The sequence below is a fragment of the Pelodiscus sinensis genome, chromosome 27 (assembly GCF_049634645.1).
Source record: "Pelodiscus sinensis isolate JC-2024 chromosome 27, ASM4963464v1, whole genome shotgun sequence".
In the NCBI taxonomy this organism is placed as follows: domain Eukaryota; kingdom Metazoa; phylum Chordata; order Testudines; family Trionychidae; genus Pelodiscus; species Pelodiscus sinensis.
In genome coordinates this window covers 16,394,394-16,416,393 of record NC_134737.1, presented here as the reverse complement: position 1 = coordinate 16,416,393, position 22,000 = coordinate 16,394,394, and the positions used below count along the sequence as shown (strand labels likewise).

At 42.7% G+C, this 22,000-nt stretch overlaps 1 protein-coding gene across 2 annotated transcripts in view; it reads left to right on the top strand.

Moving 5' to 3' along the window:
- The window catches only part of IPO9 (importin 9), a 125,051-nt gene that overhangs the window by 31,627 nt on the left and 71,424 nt on the right, over positions 1-22,000 (top strand). For both annotated transcript variants that reach the window (XM_075910552.1, XM_075910553.1), the window contains exons 3-11: positions 1,539-1,625; positions 3,615-3,816; positions 6,151-6,239; positions 7,631-7,717; positions 10,027-10,146; positions 13,612-13,712; positions 16,961-17,019; positions 17,623-17,774; positions 21,510-21,608. In XM_075910552.1, the coding sequence (XP_075766667.1) occupies positions 1,539-1,625; positions 3,615-3,816; positions 6,151-6,239; positions 7,631-7,717; positions 10,027-10,146; positions 13,612-13,712; positions 16,961-17,019; positions 17,623-17,774; positions 21,510-21,608 (996 nt within the window). The remainder of the gene's footprint in view (positions 1-1,538; positions 1,626-3,614; positions 3,817-6,150; positions 6,240-7,630; positions 7,718-10,026; positions 10,147-13,611; positions 13,713-16,960; positions 17,020-17,622; positions 17,775-21,509; positions 21,609-22,000) is intronic.

The window sequence follows — 22,000 nt, the reverse complement described above, 5'->3', positions numbered from 1 at the left end:
CCAGCCCCAGCACCCTCTAGAACTCTGTACCCTACCCCCACCAGCACATTTGGGACCACATTAGTGAGGCTTGGGGGGTTTCGGAGGAGGTTTTTTGTGCATCTCACTTGTGTGGCCCCAACTGACTTTTCTGTGGGTCAGTGACCTTTGACTCAAAACAGGTTCTTCACCCCTCTCATATATAAAGACAATGCTAAAACCTTTTGAGTTTGACATATTTTATTTAAAAATGAAGCCAGGCCAACAAGCCCCCAATTGGGACCAAACCCCCATTTCACTGCAGCATCATGCACCACCTGACCCCAAATCTGAGCCTATCATACACTGGAACCCTCTGTCCTGAGCCTCTTTCATCCCCAAACTCCTGCATCCCCACATCCTCAGTCTTCTGCCACAACATTCCTCCACCATCCACACATCACAAATCTGTATCCTGTTCTCATACTCACAAATTTCTTGCCCTGAGTCCCTCACGTATCCAGCCCAAACTCTCACATCCATAAGCCCTGGCTTGCTCAGCACCCCAACCTTCCACCTGAACCCAACACTCCCCAGCCTAGAGCCCCCTCCCTGAGCCAACAGCCCCTTCTGCATCCAAATTCCCTCCCAGAGCTTGTACTTCTCACCCCTTCGCACACCCAAATCCCTCATTCCCACCCCACACCTCACTCTCACTAGGTTGAGACAGGTATAAGGGCTGGGTATAGCAAGTGATGGAGAGGAGGGGAACAGAGTGGATGAGGCTTCACGGAAGGGAGATGGGGGTGTGTCTCAGGGAAAGAATGTGATTTTCATGAATTGGTGAGTCCCTCTCCTCCCCCGCACCCCCCTCCTTTTCCTTTTCTTTCTTTTTTTTTTTTGCTTAACAAACCTAGGAGTTCCTTGAAATTCTGAAAAGGGTTCCTTGGCCAAATAAAATTGGGAAACACTGACTTAGACTAAAAAGTCTGTTCCACATACAGTTAGCTGTGGAGTGCATTTCTCATACCTGAATAGGAGTTTTGTGTGGCTTGTCTTTCTCACAGACAGAAGTTGGTCCAATAAAAGATGCTACTTTACCACCTTGGTTGTCTGTTGTGGGCATTTCTCGGTGCTTAGTAACCATCTGGATAATAGACTTGTTAAATTATCGAACTATCATAATGTACATTATAGGAAGCCATTTGTTTCTTACCACCTTTCTTCTCTAGCTAGGTGGAAACCATGGGCCCTCAGAGACAACTTTTTAGAGGTCTTTGGGAACTAAGTCTGGGCATAGGTTGTCAGCCAATTTAACATTGTGCTTATTTTGGTGATAAGCAAGTTCTGGGAAGAGATTGGGTCTAACATGAAGCTGGCATCAAACAGCTCTTTGTATAGCATCAGGTATGCTGTAAATAAACAGTAAATAACTACAGACTTTCTCTGCAACAGAGTTTCTTTTTCTTTCACTGGGAATTTCACATTTTGGTCAGTCCCATTTTTGGGGATGAGGATTTGTAATCTGAATCTGACCAATCCCTTTAGGTCTGCTTCATGTCCTTTCTCTTCTTTTACAGTTAGCATCTGTCATTTTGAAACAATATGTGGAAACTCACTGGTGTTCGCAGTCAGACAAGTTTAGGCCGCCAGAGACCACAGAAAGGGTAAGATTCTTGTTTAATATTGAATAAGTTGCACATTTCTTATCTGCTATGACAGATTTTGAGCAATGTGGCTTGTTTTGGGGTAGAGGATGACATTCCATTATTAGAATAAGTAACACTTCCTATTATTTAGGTTGCCTAACACTTCCTGGTATGCTTGGTTTTCAGTTGCTTATAATTTCCCCAAACTTTATCTCTTTGGGCTGAAACATTGAAGTGTTTGAGAATGAGGCCATGAAAAATGTTTTAAAGTGTTAAAATAATTCTGAAAAACTTAAAAAACAAAAAACAGGACTATGTAGCACTTTAAAGACTAACAGGATGGTTTATTAGGTGATGAGCTTTTGTGGGCCAGACCCACTTTCTCAGATCAAATTGTGGAAGAAAATAGGCATGACCATATATACCAAAGGGATACAATCAAAAAAAGTGAAAACACATGAAAAGGACTAATCAAATTTCAGAACAGATGGGAGATGGGGGGGGGGGGGGGAGAGGTAAATGTCTGTGAGCTAATGATATTAGAGGTGATAATTGGGGAAGCTATCTTTGTAATGGGTAAGATAATTAGTGTCTTTGTTAAGACCCAGGCATAAAGTGTCAAAGAAAAAACAGTTTCTTGCCATTTCAACCAGAAAGGACGTTGTCTCAACGACTTAATTACCTGCATCCTGCTTTAAAAGCCTTTTAAGAATACACTTGAAAGAGAGTCCTCTGAACTGTCATTCATGCTCAAATTCGACACTTTACGCTTAGGTTTGAACAAAGACTCTACCTTACCCATTACAAAAATAGCTTCCTCTAATATCATTAGCTCACAGACATTTACCCTTCCCCCCCCCCCCAATGCCTCTTCTGTTCTGAAATTTGATTTGTCCTTTTCATATGTGTTCATGTTTTTTAATTGTATCCTTTGGTATATATGGTTGTGCTAATTTTCTTCCACAGTTTGATCTGAGGAAGTGGGTCTGGCCCACGAAAGCTCATCATCTAATAAACCATCTTATTAGTCTTTAAAGTGCTACATACTTCTGTCTTTTGTTTCAGCTAGACCAGACTAACACGGCTGCATCTCTATCACTATAAAACATGTAGGTGGTATCGTAAGCTTTCGTGGGCAAAACCCACTACTCAGGTCATCTGAAGAAGTGGGTTTTGCCCACGGAAGCTCACGATACAGTCTACATGTTTTGTTAGTCTTTAAAGTGCTACTGGACTATTTGTTGTGTTTTAAGTTTTTCCTGTTACAGACTAACTTGGCTACCCCCTGAAGCTTTTGAAAATAATTCTGATTACCTTTGAGAAGGTCTTATGCTCCCATGCTTTTAATCTTTTCATAGAATCTTGTAATTTCTCTGCTGTCAGCAAATAATTGTTAAATCCAGTGGTAAATTCTCATCCCCCACTAATGTCCATATAAAGGACAGTTAACTACTGCTGTCAACTACTATCTTAGCTCAAGTGGCAGAGGTCTGTGCAGAGCTGCTAAAGTGTCAGTATGTTGAATGTGGAAATTCTGTGTTTTTTTTTTTCCAAGTTTGTTTTAAAAAAAACTTAGGAGATGTAAAAGAAAACTGTTAAAAGAATGTTGAGGTTGCAAAATCAAGCGCACACAGATTTGGGCTTACTGGAACGGAAATACTAATTGGAGAAATGAAAGGTGTTAAGAATTGGGTTAAATATGAGCAGTTCCTGGGTATTTTCTCCACTAGATTTAGAACTCTTAAGATAGACTTCTTTTTATCTGAGATTACGTGGAGCTCTCATGCCTTCTCTTTTGAAAGATTGTGAGATTAAAACTGGGTATAAGGAATAAAGGAAACTTTAATCAGCTTTACTTTTGGAAAAACTTGTGTATTTGGGTGTTTTTATATGGGTACAGTAATACATTTCTACATGTTGTGCGCTGTCTACTTTATAAATTGAAAGGAATCATACAGATACAGGTATGTTTTGAAATCATACTCTCACGCTCATTATTCTTTACAGGCAAAAAGTGCCATAAGGGAGCTGCTACCTAATGGACTAAGAGAATCTATTAGTAAAGTGCGATCAAGTGTTGCCTATGCAGTTTCAGCCATAGCACACTGGGATTGGCCCGAGGCTTGGCCCCAGCTTTTCAACTTGTTGATGGAAATGCTGGTTAGTGGTGATCTGAATGCTGTGCATGGAGCCATGAGAGTACTTACAGGTATGTGTATATGCATGGCAAGAGCAGAGCAGTCGTCCTGTTTTTTCCTTAACATTGGTATTGTGCCATTTTCTCACTGAAGTGAAAAAAAGAAACGGGAGTGGAAGTGGCACCTGTGTGCTGCAGAGATTAGTCTCCCGCTCAGTCATTAGTAAACTTTCTTGGTCGGGGTGTATTATGAAGGCATAGCGCAGGCCTGTGCAAAATAAGGCCCGTGCGTTGCATCCGGCCCGCCAGGCCACTGGATCTGGCCCCAGGCAGGTTCCCCTGCTTGCCACTCAGAAACACAGCTCTGGGGCACTTTCTTGTTGAGTCCGGAGGGGAGGGGGGAAAGATTCAGATGCTGCTCTCGCCCCCAGCACAATCTCATTGGCCAGTTTCTGGCCAGACACTGGCCAATGGGAACTACTTGGTTGAATAACAGGCAGCCACAAAGCACAACTTTGCCTGCTTGGCCACTGTGCTTGAGTGAGTGAGGAGGCAGAACATTTTAAGCTCTTCAAGCCTTTAACTCGGCAGGCAGGCAGGCTGATAAGTCTCCTGGTGAGAACCTGCCTCTGGCACTTTAGCCCTTCTCTTCCCCAGCCCTCTGCCCCGCTACTCCACATGCACCCATACCCCCTCCCAGATCTGGCAACCCATCTCCTACTGGAGATCACAGTCCCCTCCTTCCCTATATCGTATCCCAAAACCCTGCATCCCTGTTCCCTGCTGTAGCTCACAACCATCTCCTTCACCCAAACTCCCTCCCAGACTCCATTCTCTCTCCTGCACCCCAATCCTTTACCCCAACCTCCCTTCTGCACCCAACCTCATCCTAGATCCTGCATCTCCATTAATACCATGGCAGAGTGCTCCCCTCAACCACTTTCCAAAATCTTGGGAGTGGTCCCCCTGTCAAAAATTATTGTCCACCCCTGGCATAGGGAAAAGTATGTCATGTGAGGATACAGCTAGGAAAAAAACTTGCAATATAAGATTGTATGTTTTATGTGTCTACAACTTTAGTCTGACTTTTCTTCTGCTTGTTCTTGCCACCTGATGAGTTTGTATTTAACCTGTCAGATCTACTAAAATCTGTTAGAAGTAAGGTGATATTCTTGAACCAAGGGATTTTTAGCCATTTTTCTCATACAAGACTTACTATTTACGCTTAAATTGAGCTGTGGAGTCCCCCACAGAATTATGCCATGGCTTGGACATTTTGTTTACAAATAAAGTTACATTCTTAGAAAAATGTGATACTGATTGTTTTCCAGTACATATGAGTACAGAGGCATGTGGAACATTGTAAACTTGCAATGAAGTTTCAAGCACTAGATACTGAGTATCATAAGAGAGAACCAAATGCAAAAACTGCCAAGGGAACAATCGCTTTTCAGAGTAGAACTAAATTTTACTTTCTTAGGATAATAGAATTGGAAAGGACTACACAAGGACATTAAGTCCAGTCTCCTGCACTCACGGCAGGATCAAGCATCATCATTCTAGATCATCTCTTACAAATATTTGTCTAATCTGTGCTTTAAAAATCTCAACCTCCCCTGATAATTTATTCCAGTGCTTAACCACCCTGACAGGAAGTTTTTCCTAATGTCCAATCTAAACTTCCCTTGCTACAGTTTAAGCCTATTGCTGCTTGTCCTATCACCCAGTGTTAAGGGGAATATTTTTTCTCCTTCCTATATGTAACACCCTTTTAGGTACTTGAAAGCTTTTATCATATCCCCTTGGTCTTCTCTTTTCCAAATTAAACCAAGTTTTTTCTGTGTTCCCCATTAAGACCTTTAATTATTTGTATTGCTCTTCTCTAGAACTTTCTCCAGTTTCTCCATATTCTTCCTGAAATGTGGTCCCTAAAACTGGACTTAATACTCCAGATGAGGTCTAATCAGCACAGAAGAATTACTGCTCATGACTTGTTTACAACTCTCCCATAGCAACACCATTTCAGCCTTTCTCTGCTGTGATGGTGTCTGTAAAATCTAGCCCCAAGCTATTTAAGGCTCTAAAGATAACCACCAGTACACTGAATTACACCAGAAGAAGACTTGAATAAGTGTTGTGTGCTTATGGTGAAATACTTGCCAAGTAGATCTCTACAGTTACAGCTTTTTGTTGTTTTTCAGGAGTTGATCTGTGTAGAGTGCACTACAGTGGTTTAATCTTCAGATGTCCCAATGAGCCTAATGTTAATGAATGCCACATTGATGTAAATTAAAGAGAATAAAATCACTTCCATTCTTGAGGCCGAACGGGATTGGAGTGTGAACATGAGAGATAATGCTCAAGTGTATGGGGACCCTCCTCTTTATTTTTTTTCCCTCTTCGTAGAATTTACCCGGGAAGTGACAGACACACAGATGCCACTAGTCGCTCCTGTTATTCTTCCAGAGATGTACAAAATTTTCACACTGGCAGAGGTATGGAAAAGAGCTATTTGCTCTCACTATTAGTAGTGTTAAATAAATGGCATAATGTTGTGTAGGGATGTCAACAACTAGTCGACTAACCAATAAGCAAATGCTTATCGGATAGTTGACCTACTAGTCCAGTGTTTCTCAACCTTTTCTTACACCCAAAAATTTCAAATGCTGTAAAACTTAACACAAAAATTCAGTTTTCTCCAAATTTCAGTTGTGTTGATGTACCCCCAAGACTTCTCTTGAGTATCCCAAAGGGTATTCATACCACTGGTTGAGAGAGACTATGTTAGTCAACTAGTTGCTACCACCCCCACTCACTGCCTCTATCAAAAAGAGGCAGTAAAAAGGGATGTGTGTGAATAGAAGGAGGTACTTCAAAGCAGCAGTTCCACGTGGAGCCTGAGATCAGTGGGGGAGTCCCCAGCTGATCCTGGACTCCACGTGGCACTATCGCTTTGAAATGCCGTGTGCAGCCTGACACCGGGCTCCCAGTGGTATTTCAAAGCAGCAGCGCCACACGGAGCCCGAGGTCAGCGAGGGAATCCCCGACCGATCCCAGGCTCCATGGAGTGCTGCCACTTTGAAACGCTGCGTGCAGCCTAATGCCGGGCTCCCCATTGTGTTTTAAAGTGGCAACACCCCAAGGAGCCTGGGGTCAGCGAGGGAGTCTCCAGTTGACTCCAGGCTCCAAGTGGTGCTGGTGCTTTAAACACCGTGTGCAGCCTGACTCCATGGCATTTTGAAGCATCAGCACTGCACAGAGACCCAGGTCAGCTTGGCAGTTCCCAGCTGACCTTGGGCTCCAGCGGGGGATGGGCCTCGGGCTCCCCACAGCACTTTTGAAATTGAAGTTAGCAACAGCCCTTGGGCTATTGCTACACTTCAAAGGTGGAGGCGCCCTATTGTGTAATTGAATAGTTGATGTAAATAGCATCGCCTATTCGATTAGTCAGTTACTGGAAATTTAACATCCCTAATGTTGTACCGGTTAGTAAGTTAGTCAGTGTCTGTCAGCTCTGATGGCATAAAGCAATGCAGATGTAGCTAATGTCAAGTGTATGAAAGTAATTATAAATATTGTGGTGATATACTGAATGCATTAAGCAGGTATTTCTGGTAAATGAGATTTCTGTTGGATTCTGAAATCTCTCTCCTTTTCTTGCAGTTTTGGTCACTTCAATATCTTACTGGTGTTTCAATGTTAGGAAATTAGCTGGTGAATTGTTCAAATTTATACTGTGCTGAAGAAAGAGAGAAATCTGAAATAAGTGTGTTAAGGATGACATGTGAGCATGGTTAATGGTAGCTAGTGATTAAACATACTTTCACTTCTCTGATATCAGCATTTTTCTTGTCACACTTGAGACCTCTTATGTGTTTTCTTTAAGGTATATGGTATTCGTACCAGGTCACGTGCAGTGGAGATCTTTACCACATGTGCCCATATGATTTGTAACATGGAGGAGCTAGAGAAGGTAAGTCTGATTTTCAGTTCAGTTCATAAGTTCATTTATATTGTAGGAAATAATTTTTTGCCTGCTCAGAATCAACATCTGTTTTACAGCTTTAGAATATTCTTTCTATACTAACTGTAATTTTGGGGAGAAAAATGATTTTTTTTTAATGCAAGGTAGAAAGTGTCTATTTTAAGTATACAACTCTACAACTGTCTTTTTTTTTTTTCCACTTGATTTTAACTTGTAAATTAATCATTGGATTTACTTAGAACTTATGTAAAAAAAATTTCAGGTCATAAGTTAAGTGCTCGAGCCTGGGGAAGAAGGCACTATATGGTCGATTCTGTAGGTCCTCATCATGGCTGTCACATTTACTGAGCAAATCACACCTCTGATTCATCTTAAACTCTTCACCCCCATTTAGGTGTTGGGCATTGGGTGGTCACCTGGGTTCAGGTGGAATCATTCTGTTCTCCCATCATCAGACCAAGCCCTGGGTTGCAGTCCCCTAGTACTAATTGTGATTACCTCAACAGTTTTTAACTTGGGTTCAGACCCTGCTGCTCTGCTCTCAGAGCTGTAGTGGTAACTAAGATGGCTTCCTTAAGGCTAAATATTTAGAGCGAGGAATTTTTCTGAAATATTTATCTTAAAAACAGTAAAAGGGACTACCATTTTCAGGCTCTGTGAAGGCCCGTTTCTTCAGCTTCCTTCAGCAGAGTCTATCTGTCTGTCTCACTCTCTCTCTCCTGTTCCTCTCTGTCAGCCTGTCTTCACTTGTCAGAAGCTGTCCAGGATATCCCCTTCTTCGGGGAAGTTCTTAACTTTAGTATTCTTTGATCTCCAGATTCTCTACCCGGCAAAACCAGCTTTTGTGGATCTAGGAGACGGGTTTCTTGTTCCTTTTGTCTTAGGAGTGTGCCGGAGTATTCTTATTTAGATTTACTGTGCTGCTTTCTTGTTTACTCTACCCCAACCCTCTCAAATGAGATTAATACAGTCCTATACACGAATTTTCAGCAATCCACCAGAGTTATAGAGAAACTTTATCACACTGGCCAGGTTACTTCAAATATTTCTGAGATTACTATTTATAATTAATACATTGATACATAACCGCGCCATGACTGTCAGATTGGCTCCATAGTTGAGGTTGACTTAAGTTTTCCTTGAATGTAAGGTGAGGTTAATTATCTGTACATGAATAATCGAGTATAACATCTCTTACCCAAAATTTCAGCAACTTTCTCTTTGAGTATGGTACTAATAACAAGGATGTTATTAGAATATTGCCTTAAGTGTGAAACTTGACTGTCTTACTTTTGGAGCCAAGATCAGTGCTTTTATAATATTGCAATGGCTTTTGTCTCTCATTTTTGTTATGCTGTCCAACAGAGAGACTTCAATTTTGGTACACCTAGCACCTAGGGATGTTGTGGAATATCCATCCCCCTTGGAGATATTGAAGAGCAGGTTGGATGGGCATCTATCAGAGAGATCTTGATCCGTGTTGTCCAACCAGTTCTGAAGCAGTAGCTGTTATAATGGCCACTGCTATATAGTGAACTAGCCACTGTCAACTGGCCAAATAGCCACATTGTTCAAGCCAACTAGTAACACTCCACCATCCAAATAGTCACATGTGGCTAGCATGTTGGACACCACAAATCTAGATGGTGCTTGGTCCTGGCATGAGGGCAGAGGACTGGACTTGATGACCTCTTGAAGTCCCTTCCAGTCCTAGCATGCTATGATTTTGTGATTTACAGTGCAATCAAAATGCTGCTTATATATAATCCAGAGAAATCAATGCAGCAGTTGTAATAGCTGACATGACTAAGACAATTTTTTAAAAGATTCATCTGCTTTGCAATTATTGATGGCTTCCATTGAAGAGCCACCCCCAGAAGCTTCATGTGACTCCTCACTTCACAGTTGTTGTCATAAGCCTCTATTTTGTTTTGGACAACGTGTCCGTATAACTTCCATTGCTGTCTGTGAACTTCAGCTTTGAATAGCACATATGTAAAATTACCGAGTTATTGTTAACTATCCTTTTGTTCTGATTGTACAGCGCCTAGAACACTAAAAAGCCTGAGTGTTATGCTAATTCTCAGGGCTTGACAAACTGCGGCAAGAGCTACTCACCAGCCCCGCACTGCGCATGCGCCAGACTGGCACTGCATATGCACGCAGCACCGGTGAATGTGGTGCATGGAGCGACTGGCTGAAATCTACTCGCCACAGGCGAGTAGAATCAGCGGTTTGTCAAGCCCTGCTAATTCTAATATATAGATTTCAGTACTACTTGTATTTGTTTTGCCTAGGGTGCAGCCAAGGTCCTGATATTTCCTGTAGTGCAGCAGTTCACAGAGGCCTTTGTTCAAGCTCTACAGATGCCTGATGGCCCTACATCTGACAGTGGATTTAAGATGGAGGTCTTAAAGGTAAGTACATGGTGCAGTACAGTAATAATTCATACCCACATATATGTTCTGTCTTAACACTGTAACAGAAAAGCAATGCTAATGTCACCCTTGTTAGTATTACACATTTTGAATGACTCCATCTTATCTGAATGAGTTGTAGATGTGTCTGATGAGAACCCAGACATCTGTCTTTATTAGCTACTGACTCAGGTGTGTACGCGCACATGCATGTGTGAGAGAGAGAGAGAGAGAGAGAACTGTAGCTTGTCTCTATAACAGCAAACAAATAGGTAGTGGGTTCTTAATTTTGCTTGTTGGTTAGTAGGTATATTAATACAGTCTAAGAATGTCTCTTTTTTTATTTGAATTTTCACAACAGTTTGCCAGTATATTGTGACAGCTTTTTTTATTACAGCTAGGAACCCTGTGTGTTCCATGATTCCAAGGCTGTGCTATTCATTTCTTGTGGCAGAATTATACTACAAAATGTTTTAATAAAAAAAAATCTAGTCCTTATGAAAGAGAATAGTGAAAACATGAACTGAGTGTAAACTGATGGCATTTTTTTCCTGAGTTTGCAAATAGTTTGGATCCAGTACCTCAGAGATCTGACCTGCCTCACTATTTCTAGTCATGCTGCTACAGATTCTGTGGTTCATTGTCTGGGTATACTGACATATTTCCAAGATGCTGTGGAAGTTGCAATTTGGCTGTTTTGAGTGTTGGACGTTTTGTCTCTGCCCTGCTACATTTAACATCCCTAAAAGGGACATGGGATTTCATTGGGACTGTCTTATTTCACAGTTTGTGATGTACAGCTGTGAAATTAGTCAGCACTAGTAGTACATATAAAGCACTTGTTTCCCGTCAAAGTTTGTGTTCATTTTTTGACCTTTCAGTCGACACCATTTCTGATTACACTGAAGTGTTCATTAGTATATAGGGTTTGTTAGATAGCGACTCAAGAATCTAAGCTTTCATATATAGTCGACCCCCACACTTACAACCTAATTGGTTCCTGGAAAAACGTTGCAAGTCAAACCGTCGTAAGTCGAACCCTTATTTCCCATAAGTGCGATGTTATAAATGGCTCCATTCTTGAAAACCCATTTCATACCCTAAAAATACCAAAATTGACTACGGAAATAGAGGAAAACTAGTTCAAAGAATGCACAAAAATAACTAAAAAGCAAAGACAAGCAGCAGCTGCAGACTGGCAATTCTGACTGACCTTGTGCGTTTCCTGTTTTGGGATGATGCGTGGAGTCTGTGTCGTACGCTGTCGGAAATGTGAGCAGCAGACCTAAATGGGGAGGGGGGGGGGTTTAGGAGCTCTCGTGCATGGGGGGAAAAAAGTCATAAATGTGGGGGGTTGTAAATCAGGTGGTCGTTAAGTCCAGGGTCGCCTGTAACATTGTTTTTATCCCCATTGTTGAATCTTAACCTGGAAATGTCAATGTAATTTTTCAGTGTTGTCTGCAGACGGAGACAGTCTAAATCAATAACTTGAGTCATAATGATTCACTTTGTCGTTTGATTCGGAAACCTAAAGATGATGGTTCTGTCCTGGAAAAAAATTAAGAAAATACCGGATATTTAAAATGTCTGTTTTTTTCCTAATTAGATAAGTTTTATTATTATTAGGCGTATCAGTAGCTAGTTGCAAACTGCCTGGCTGGTAGACACACTCATGCTGCATGAATGTGTCTACCAGCCAGGCAGTACACAACTACATGGGGCGGGAGGGAATCCCTGGGGCTGGACTCGCTCGTGCTTTGCCGGGACCGTGCATGGGACGGGTAGCACCCCGGGATCTGCGTGCGCTCAGGTCAGTCCTGCTCCCCACCGGCCGATTCTCTCCCTCTGCTCACCCCCCACATCCTCCTGGCCAGCCCCGCTCCCTTCCTGACACATCTGAGATTAAGTGTGTCCAGTATTTTTTTGAAGCCACCTGGTAACCCTACTTATCAGTTAACAGCCAAACCAGTCTGCTTGCAGAGTTTAAAATGTTTCTGCCTGCTCAGCCATGTGTCTGAGTGAGCAGGAGGGTGGCTGCCGGTTATTAAACAGGTAACTCCCATTGGCCCGTTTCTGTCTAGAAACGGGCCAATAGGATAGTGCTGGGGGCAAGGGAAGGAGGGAGCAGTATCCCCTCCAGATTCAGAGTGTGCTCTGCAGCCGCATTTCTGAGCAGCATGTGTGTCAAGCAGGGGAACCTACCTGGGGCTCCCCACTGCCTCCGTGGGTCAGATCTGGTGGCTTGGTGAGGCAAATGCGGCCCGCGGGCCGTATTTTGCCCAGGCCTGCTATAGGCATTCCGAAACAGCCATACTTTACTTATATACCTAATACACTCTCATCACTCCTAAATACCTGTCAATTGTATACTTCTGTAATATTATAACTTAAATCTACGTTGCGTATGTTTTATATATGTATGCAGTGACATATGAGTCGACCATAACACCACATAACGACCATAAACGGATGATAAAATTAAGTTAATTGGCTCATGGTCCACATAGATGACACAAAGTTATTTGTTAGAGGCTGATGTATAAGCAGCAAGAGTGGGAACATTAGCAGAATGAGAGGTCAGAGAGAGAAAAACTTGATGAAAGGTGTGATGAATGTAGATGATTCCCATGCGTGTCTTGACTTCCATCTTGGCTTTGCGTTACTATGCACTGGCTGTAAAAGGGTGACTTGGGGGAAACTGGGGGCAGAGCAGCTGGGGTGCTGCCAGGTTGGTCCCGCAGCGCCACCCCTCACCTGAGGCAGCACTCCAGCTGCTCTGCCCCCGGCTTCCCCAAGTCCACAGCTGCTGAAACTGACCAGCAGCAGATTTGGGGAAGCTGGGAAGGAACAGCTCCAATTATCCAGCTGGCCAGAGCACTTCCGGGTTCCAGTTGGTGCTGGACTATCAGGAGTGCCGGACCACTGGATGCCGGACAATTGGAGTTTTACTGTATCACTAGAATGAGACCTGAGGAGTTCAAAACTGTACTCAAAATCTGATATTTCTCTGCATCAATTGCTTTTTAAAATGTGTATTTACCATAGTATCTCAGCACGACCGTGCCATCAGAAATCTTTTTCTCCTCTAAGCCTTTCAGTACTTGCAAATGTTAGTAGAATATTTTAGATTATTGGGAAAAGTATTCTCCCGATGTGACTTGCTCTAACTATTCTTTAATCTGAAACAAAATACAGGACTATGTAGCACTTTAAAGACTAACAAGATGGTTTATTAGATGATGAGCTTTCGTGGGCCAGACTCACTTCCTCAGATCAAAAGTGGGTCTGGCCCACGAAAGCTCATCATCTAATAAACCATCTTGTTAGTCTTTAAAGTACTACATAGTCCTGTATTTTGTTTCAGCTACACCAGACTAACACGGCTACATTTCTATCACTATTCTTTAATCTGATATTTGTGTGAATTTATCAATGAATTACTCCATTGATATTTTTGTTTTTCAGGCTGTGACTGCCCTAGTGAAGAACTTTCCTAAACACATGGTTTCCTCCATGCAGCAGATCCTACCAATTGTTTGGACTACACTGACAGAAAGTGCAGCCTTATATCCTTTTTCCTCATGGTGTGTGGTTTAAAATAGAATAAAAGAACTCTTGAAATATCTCGAGGAAGAAGGCAATTATACACAGTTACTGTACATAGCTACAGGCCAATTGGAGAGCGATCGGAGAGCAATCATAGTATCGCAAAACAAAAATCATAGAAAACAAAACAAATCGCTGATTACATAAGCCTCAAATAACTTACTGCTCTTACTGTTTTATCAACTAATTCATAGATTTTTTTAAAAGCCAAAATGGACCATTGTGATCAGTAGTCCAACCACTTGCATTATACAGGCCATAGAATTTTACACATCATGCCCATTACTCTGTGGTTAAATTAGATAATTTCTTCTAGAGCTGGGATATCAGTAATTTCATATTGCATGTTTGATCTGACACCATAGCGCTTGGCCTAGGCCAGTTTTGCTGGATTGCTGTGTAGCAGGTCCTGATTGGTCTTCAAGTTCATATTAATCCTAAAGATTCTTGGGAAGTCTGTGGGCCAGATGAAGCTGTTATGGGTGGGGAGACCTTAACATGTATATTGTTGCTATAGAGAGACATCTAGCCTTGATTTAATTACTCCATGAGGGATAATCCACCATGTCTCTTGGTACAGTGGCTGCTTACACTCTGGGCTTGTCTTCACTGCACAGAAGATCGCTACTGTTGTGATCTTCTGGATTTTGATTTAGTGAATCTAGTTAAGACTCGCTAAATCAAACTCAGAGGAAGCCCCCACCAGCATCCAGTACTTCTCCTTGGCAAGGAGCAAGAGAAGCTGATGGGAGCATTTGCTCCCATCAGCCTCCTGCTCTGGGGATGCCACCAAGCTCAGCTAAAGGTAAGCCAATTCCAGCTGTGCATTCTATACAGTTGCGTAACTTAAGCTAAACTGCTGGGTTTGGTGTAGAAGTTGCATCATGTTTCCAGTTAGAGAATTAGCAGACAAAGGCACAGCAAAATATAGCTCTGAAGTCAGAAAAATTCTATCTGATAGCTTTTCCCTGTGCTTACAGGACATCTTAATCTTCTTTTGGATAAGCTAGATAAAGCTTATTTAGTAAGGCCAGTTTTCCAAATCATGAAATCTTTCCTTTACCTTAATTGAAGAGAGCAGGAGGATCCAAACTAATTCTCCCTTGAGATGGTCAATGGAATTCTCTGCTTGATTGTTTTGAACAATTTATTAATTGGCCTATTCTCAGAAAACTTTGTGAAGAAAACTATGTGATTAAAAAGATGGAGGTTTCTCATCCAAAGTATCCAACACCAGGTTGAAGAGGACGGTTGAGGATATGCTCAGTACACTGAAACCTGTTATTCGTAGCCGTAAACTACACTAATTGCTGCCGCTATCGAGAATTAGTTTGGATCCTCCTGCTCTCTTCAGTGAAGCTGAAGCAAAATGATTCATTTCATTCCGTTTATTAGAGCTTTCACTGCCCTTTCTTTTAAACGTGTTGTGGTCATTTCCCAAAGTATCTATTGTTTCTGAAAGAAGACACAACCCCATCTTCTGTTGTCACACAGACACACGTTACTGGATTATGGTTTCAGCCTTGATGAATGGAGCCATATAAACTGGTAAATTTCCCCTCAGTATTTCTTGCACACAGTTTCATTTTTGCAAGTAGGCCCTGCATCATTATCTTGCACTGCTTACACTTGACACTCCCCTGAATTGGTGGAAATCTTTGACCAGGCATCTTGAAACAGAGTTCCTTCAATGGTTAAAACAACTTTTCACAGCAGTGGCTTCCTCTGCAGGCACAGAGGAGTATCTTCATCGTTTGGCATTATTCACTCAAAACTAAAAAAATCTACTGGGAGTTGAAAAAGCAGGGGAATACTCATATTTGTTTCAGTGAATCAAAATGACAATGGGAATGGGGAAGCTAGTAGTAAAAGTGTTAAGAACACTGTCTGAGGGCTTGTCAGTGTTGTTAACATTTGAAAATTAAAAAAAAGAATTTAGGAACAGCCATCAGCCAGCAACTCAGGAGACTGCTGCAATGGCAAATGTGAAGCATTTATTTAACATTTAAGGTTAAATTCAGGGGCGGAGAACCTTTTTTGGCTTAAGGGTCACTGACCCACAAAAAATCAGCTGGGAAACGACACAAGTGAGAAACTAAAAAAACAAGACAAACAGAACCCCATACGTCACTGACATGGCCCCCATCTGAGAAGTAGAAAGACACTCCCACTCCCCTTGCACAACAGAGCTTAGGGAGGCCTGGGCTAATACATTTTGTGGGTCCCCTAGGTTCTGAAGTGGGGCTAAAAATGAGGGGTTCATTGTGTATGGGAGTGGGAAGGCTGCTGGGAAGAGGGCTTTGTGTGTGGCTTCTGGGAGGGTGCATGAGCCTTACCATGAGTGGCTGGAGGGGGGGGGGTCTAGGTGGCTTGGGGTGTGCAGGAGCACATGGCCGGGAGGTTGGCACTTAACGTGCTGCAGCTCCGTGTCCCCTGATGCTCCCAGGCACCACCCCTTGCTGCTGCTATTGGCCATAATTACAATCAGAGCGGTGGGGGGGGGGGGAGTGCTTTGTTGGGTTACCATTTCCCCAATGAGGAGGAGAGAGTGTGGCTGTGTGGGGAGCCGCTTCCTCCTCCCGCCAGGCAGAGCATGTGAGTCAGATCCAGCTATGGGCTTGCCTGACTCTTGGTTGTGAGGCTTGGAGTGCCCACCCCTGTGGGGGAGGAGTCATATGGATGTTAGGGGTGGGGGCACAGGGCTCCTTGCTGCGGGCAGAGGGAAGGGGAGCCCTGGGGACTGAATCCAGCCCCTGTGCCTTACATTCTCCCATCCTTAATTTAATTGAATGAAACAGAAGTGCTATTGTGTGTGTGATATAGTTTTTATTATTTCTAATGTAATGTTGCTGTATCTGAAGCTTGAGACAGGTAAAGAGTATTATGTGCTATTTCCTAAATAAACATCAGGTTATCTAAAAAAAATTGCACACAATACACCTTTTTAGATTTTGTAAATTAACATGTTTTAATCAGATTTGTAGCATTATTTAAGAAATATGTTGTTATCACTGGGAAATTTGATTTAAATCAGTGATTTTAATCTTGATTTAAATCAATCCATCCTGCTATGCTGTAGAGTGAAAACTCATTTGCTTTAGGAAATCACAAAGAATAATTTGAGTGGATTTGTTTCTGAATATAAGCAATCCTTTAGTAATTTGGAAGCTAAACAGTTGGGTCTTATTTATTTAACTGCTTGCTATACCTATGTGAGAACAGAAGTGAATTATACAGAAGAGGTAGATGACCCTGTGGATTCTGATGGTAAGTGCTGGTCATGATACACTTCTGTGGTCTGGGGAGAGACAAAATAGGGAAACTCATCTAAAGAAATGCTGAGTTTAGCATAGTGATCTACACATACTTCTGTTCCTGTATCTACTGTTCGCTAGCATGCAGGTATGGTGGTGGTGTGGGGTTTATAATATTGTGCCTCATACCAAACAATGGTAGTTTATTGATGCCCCAGCTAACATTGAAGAGTAAGGCTATTGCTAAAGGCCCTTTAGTTAAAAATCTTTTTTTTAAATGCAATAATTTCCTCCTTTTTTAGAAAACCCCCTTTTTTAGAAAACCTTTTATTTTCTAGCTCCTTGGCCATGACTAACAGGACATCCAACAGAACCAGTCAGTGTTGCTGCTTAGTCATTCCAGAAAGTTGCTGTGAAGTGCAGTGTGTGGCAGGCTTTTCCTAAGGTGGCATAGTGTGGCCTCTGCAGTAGTTCCAGCTTTCACTAGTCCAGGAGTAAGACCAGCAATTATCCTGACTGACCTGGAAAATATTAAAAATAAAATCTGTTCAGTCATTTATGCTGATCCATGATTCAACAGTCTGTTGTGAAACTTTCCCCTTGTTTCTTTGTTCAGGTGAAGTATTGGGTTTTGAAAACCTTGTGTTCAGCATATTTGAGTTTGTACATGCCTTGCTGGAAAATCACAAGTTTAAAAGTACAGTGAAGAAAGCTTTGCCAGAGCTGATATACTACATCATCCTTTACATGCAGATCACAGAGGAACAGGTAAGTGAACATGTAGAAAGGCAGACAGTAGAAGCCAGATCACTTGAGAGAGTGAAACTAGCAGATGAAGCACCAGAAATTATTTGAGTGGGAAGGAATCATGGTAACTGAATAGGTAACTTCTCTATTTTCTACGATTCTTAGAGTCACAGTGTTTAAGATCAGAAGTGACCATTAGATCATCTTGTCTGACCTCTTGTATATCACAGGCCACCAGGACTACACACTAAACCCGACAGAAATGAGACCAAAGTAAATGAGTTCCACGGGAAACTAGACTATTGTGTGCCATAGAATAGTGCCACAGGCAGAGAATAAGAGGGACCTAGGTGCCCAGTGCTCCAGACCCCCCACCATGGCAGGGTACTGATTAAATGAGAGAAACTCAGATAATGCTATGAGCAGTTAGACCATGAGCCTGTGAGCAAGAACCAGCCAGCCAAGCATCAGAGAGATTGCTTGCTGAGAACCCTGGCTCACCATACTTAATGGTCTGTCTCTAGTTCTGGCCATCCGCTGTGCTTCAGAGAAAGCCGACTAAAACCAACCAAACCATGCCTTCCCAGAATACATTGTTGGGAAAGGAATCCCTTCCTGACTGCTGCTGGTGATGGCTGAAGCTCTTTATCCTCTCCCCAGCCCCAACGCAAGCAATTTAGTTCTTTTTCAAAGCTAAATCAGTTGATGAGCTGTTCCAGAGCTTCATCCTCTGATGGCCACTTTATATCATCTCTTCTTGTGCTGGTGTTATCCTTCAGTTTAACTAGGTCTTCATCTTTATCTTTAACAATATAAACTCTTTCAGTCTCCTCAGTTCCAGTTTAAATTAAATTGTTTGGTGACGCTCAGAATACAGGACCTCTTCACTGCAGCTAAAGCCCTTACTGTCTTTTGAACTTCTTTGGGCCTATCTCCCCCCTCTCCACATAAGGCAATGGGGCTTGGATGGGCCCAGGCTTTGGCCATGCCACCTGGGGTCATGCAGTAATTTTTGTTGTCTGAGAGAGGTCAGAGTGCAGTGAAGCTTGAGAACCCTGTTTTAAAGAATTTCTAGAGATAGTTGCTAACAGCAAAGTAATGGAATCTTGTGCTCCATTCCAGGCCTTGGAGGGAAATACGCCCTGGTGTGTGTAAACTCGTCTATTCCCTTTCCTCCAATATGCCTCAGTGCTATCTGTCCCACCACTGGTTCCTTGTTCTGTTTCATGGGTGAGGAATCTTTTTCGGGTCAGGAGCCACTGACTCATAGAAAAATGAGCGGGAAGAAAAAGGAAACAGGACACCCTCACTGATGTGGTCCCCAGCTGAGAAGCAGAAGCCAAAAACACTGTCATGCAAATTGGAGTGCCATATATTAATTTATTATCTCTGTCCATGGGGAGCCTGGACTGCCACAGGCAGGGACTGCTGTAAAGATGGGTGGGCTGGGAGCTGGGATCCAATAGCAACCTCAGCCCCAGAGTGAGGGCAGGAGCCCTATGGGCTGGAGACTGTTTCAGCCCGGGATTGTGCTTTAGTCAGTTAACCACTTAAATGCTAGGCAAACCTAACATTTAACCGGTTAACTGATTAACTGGGATTTTTACATCCCTACTTTCTGCACCCGACAGAAGGGTTCCTTAGTTCTCCTATCCTGGAATGGAGCGGTAACTGCTATTGAAATAGGATTGCCATCTAGGTGTTACAGGATAGTCCTCTCCTTTCTGTTTCTGCCTAGCCTGTCTTTGTAGCATGGGTGAGGTGGGAGGTTGAGTCCCCGGGCAAATGAATAAAACGTCCATACTGGATCAGACCAAAGGTCTGTCTAGCGCAGTGTCCTGTCTTCCATAAATGCCAAATGCCCCAGAGGGAGTGAACAGAACAGGGAATCATCGTGTAATCTCTCTCCTGTCATCCATTTCCAGCCTCTGATGAACAGAGGCAAGGGACACCAGTCCTACCCATCCTGGCTAATAAGTATTTATGGACCCATCCTCCATGAATTTATCTAGGTCTTTTTTGATCCCTGTTAAAGTTCTGGTCTTCACACCATCCTCTGGCAACAAGTTCCAAAGGTTGACTGAATATTTCCTCCTTGTTGGTTTTAAACCTGCTTCCTATTAATTTCATTTGGTGACCCTTAGTTCTTAGAATCATAGAACACTAGAACTGGAATGGACCTCGAAAAGTCCTAACAGCAGGACCCAGTACCATCTAGACCATCCTTGATAATGTCTATCTAACTTGCTCCTAAATATCTCCAGAGATGGAGATTCCCTAGGCAATTCATTTCAGTGTTTAACCAACCTAACAGGAAGTTTTTCCTAATGTCCAACCTAAACATACCTTGCTGCAGTTTAAGCCCATTGCTGCTTGTCCTATCCTCAGAGGCCAAGGACAACAATTTTTCCCTTCCTCCCTGTGACACTCTTTTAGATGCTTACACCCCCTTACTCACTACCTCTTCTTGTCTTCCCCCCCCATTTCTTTCTTCTCTCATTCCCCCTCTCCCCCTTTCCCTATTTAGCTTAGTACTGGACATCCAACACTCTGGTCATCTGAAGTGGGCTGTGCCCATGAAAGCTCATGATACCATGTACATGTTTTGTTAGTCTTTTAAAGTGCTACCAGACTATTTGTTGCCTTATAAATACATATGGATACAAATAATTAACTTTTCCTCATTCATTTTCTCCATACCTGTCATGATTTTATAGTCTTTTATTATAACCCTCCCCCCTTAGTGTCTCCTATTTTCTAAGCTGAAAAGCCCCAGTCTTTTTAATCTCTCTTCATGACAGCCATTCCATACCCCTCTTGTGGGTTCCAGAACCATCTGCTCCAAGAAGCAGTCATTAAATGTGTCAAAAAACTCTCTCTATATCCTGTCCCAAGGTGACGTGTACTTAATTAATATGGGGATAGTTGCAACGCTTCACTATTGAATTTATTTTTAGCTTCTCTAATCTTCCATAGCATTTCAATCACTGTCACTAAGCTGGTCAGGTGGTTGGTAATATATCCTTACTGCTATATTTGTATTAGAACATGGAAGCAGGAAGACAGTTGCTAATCTTGAATTTTTGCTGAGAAAAACTTTCTACAGACTCATCCCAACCCTGTTGGTTTAACTTCTGTGCTTGCTTAATGGACTATCAAATCGGCATGTTAAAATGCATTCAGGTAACTGTGTGACCACTGAAAATTTCAGTGGTTACATGTGGGGCCAGCAGCCAGCTCCCTGCACATATCTGCTCCCACCTACACCCTGCCCCCTCTGTGCTGTTGCCTCTGTATCAGAGGCAGCAGCATGGAGGGGGGCAGTTATCTCCCTGCATGTAATGGCTCTCAGCTGCCCCCCATGCTGCTGCTTCTGTATCAAAGGCAGCAGCTTAAGGTGGCAAGGAGAGCCTGCATATAACCATGAATGTTAACCGATGAACCCAGGCTCATTGGTTAAGTGTATAGATGGTTACACTTTCACATCCCTGCTAGTCTTCTGTTATGCCTGCAGTGATTATTGGGATCTGATATGGCTTTTCTAAGAGATTATTTCCAAATAATGTATTTAGTTAATTTCAGTTTATATATTGAGATGAGAAATTTGAACCAATTTCAGGGATGTAAATCTTCCTGCACAGCTGTTAGATCAATTAGTTGTCATGGATGCTTATCAGAGGAAATAGAAGTTATTCTGTTCTCAATAATGGTTAAGATGTCACTGAACTTGTGGTTTTCCCCCTGTTTTTGTTTCAGATAAAAGTCTGGACAGCAAATCCACAGCAGTTTGTGGAAGATGAAGATGACGATACTTTTTCCTATACAGTGAGGATTGCTGCACAGGACTTGTTGCTGGTAAGAAATGGATTCTGTCCAACAGACCCCAGTGGTACTGAATTACATGTTGGTCATTACAAATATGTATATTCAGCCTCCAGAGGGTGAGTGTCTTTGGACCCAACCCTGCCACCCCGAAAGGCAGCCTCCAAGGCTGAGAACACAGCACTGAAGTTTGTAGCAGGGGAAAGAACAGGGGCTCTGGACCTAATCCTGCCACCACCAAGAGACAGCCTTCAAGGCTGAGGACAGTGCAACCAGGCTGGGGGGAGAGGAGCAGGAAGTGTTTGTGTTGGGGCAATTTGTGTGTGGGGGGGGGAAGGAGGGGCTGGTACTTAATCCTGGCACTTCTGGGAGTAGTTCGCGCCCCCCCCTCCCCCCAGCCAAGAAGAGAGCAGGTAGGTCAGGAA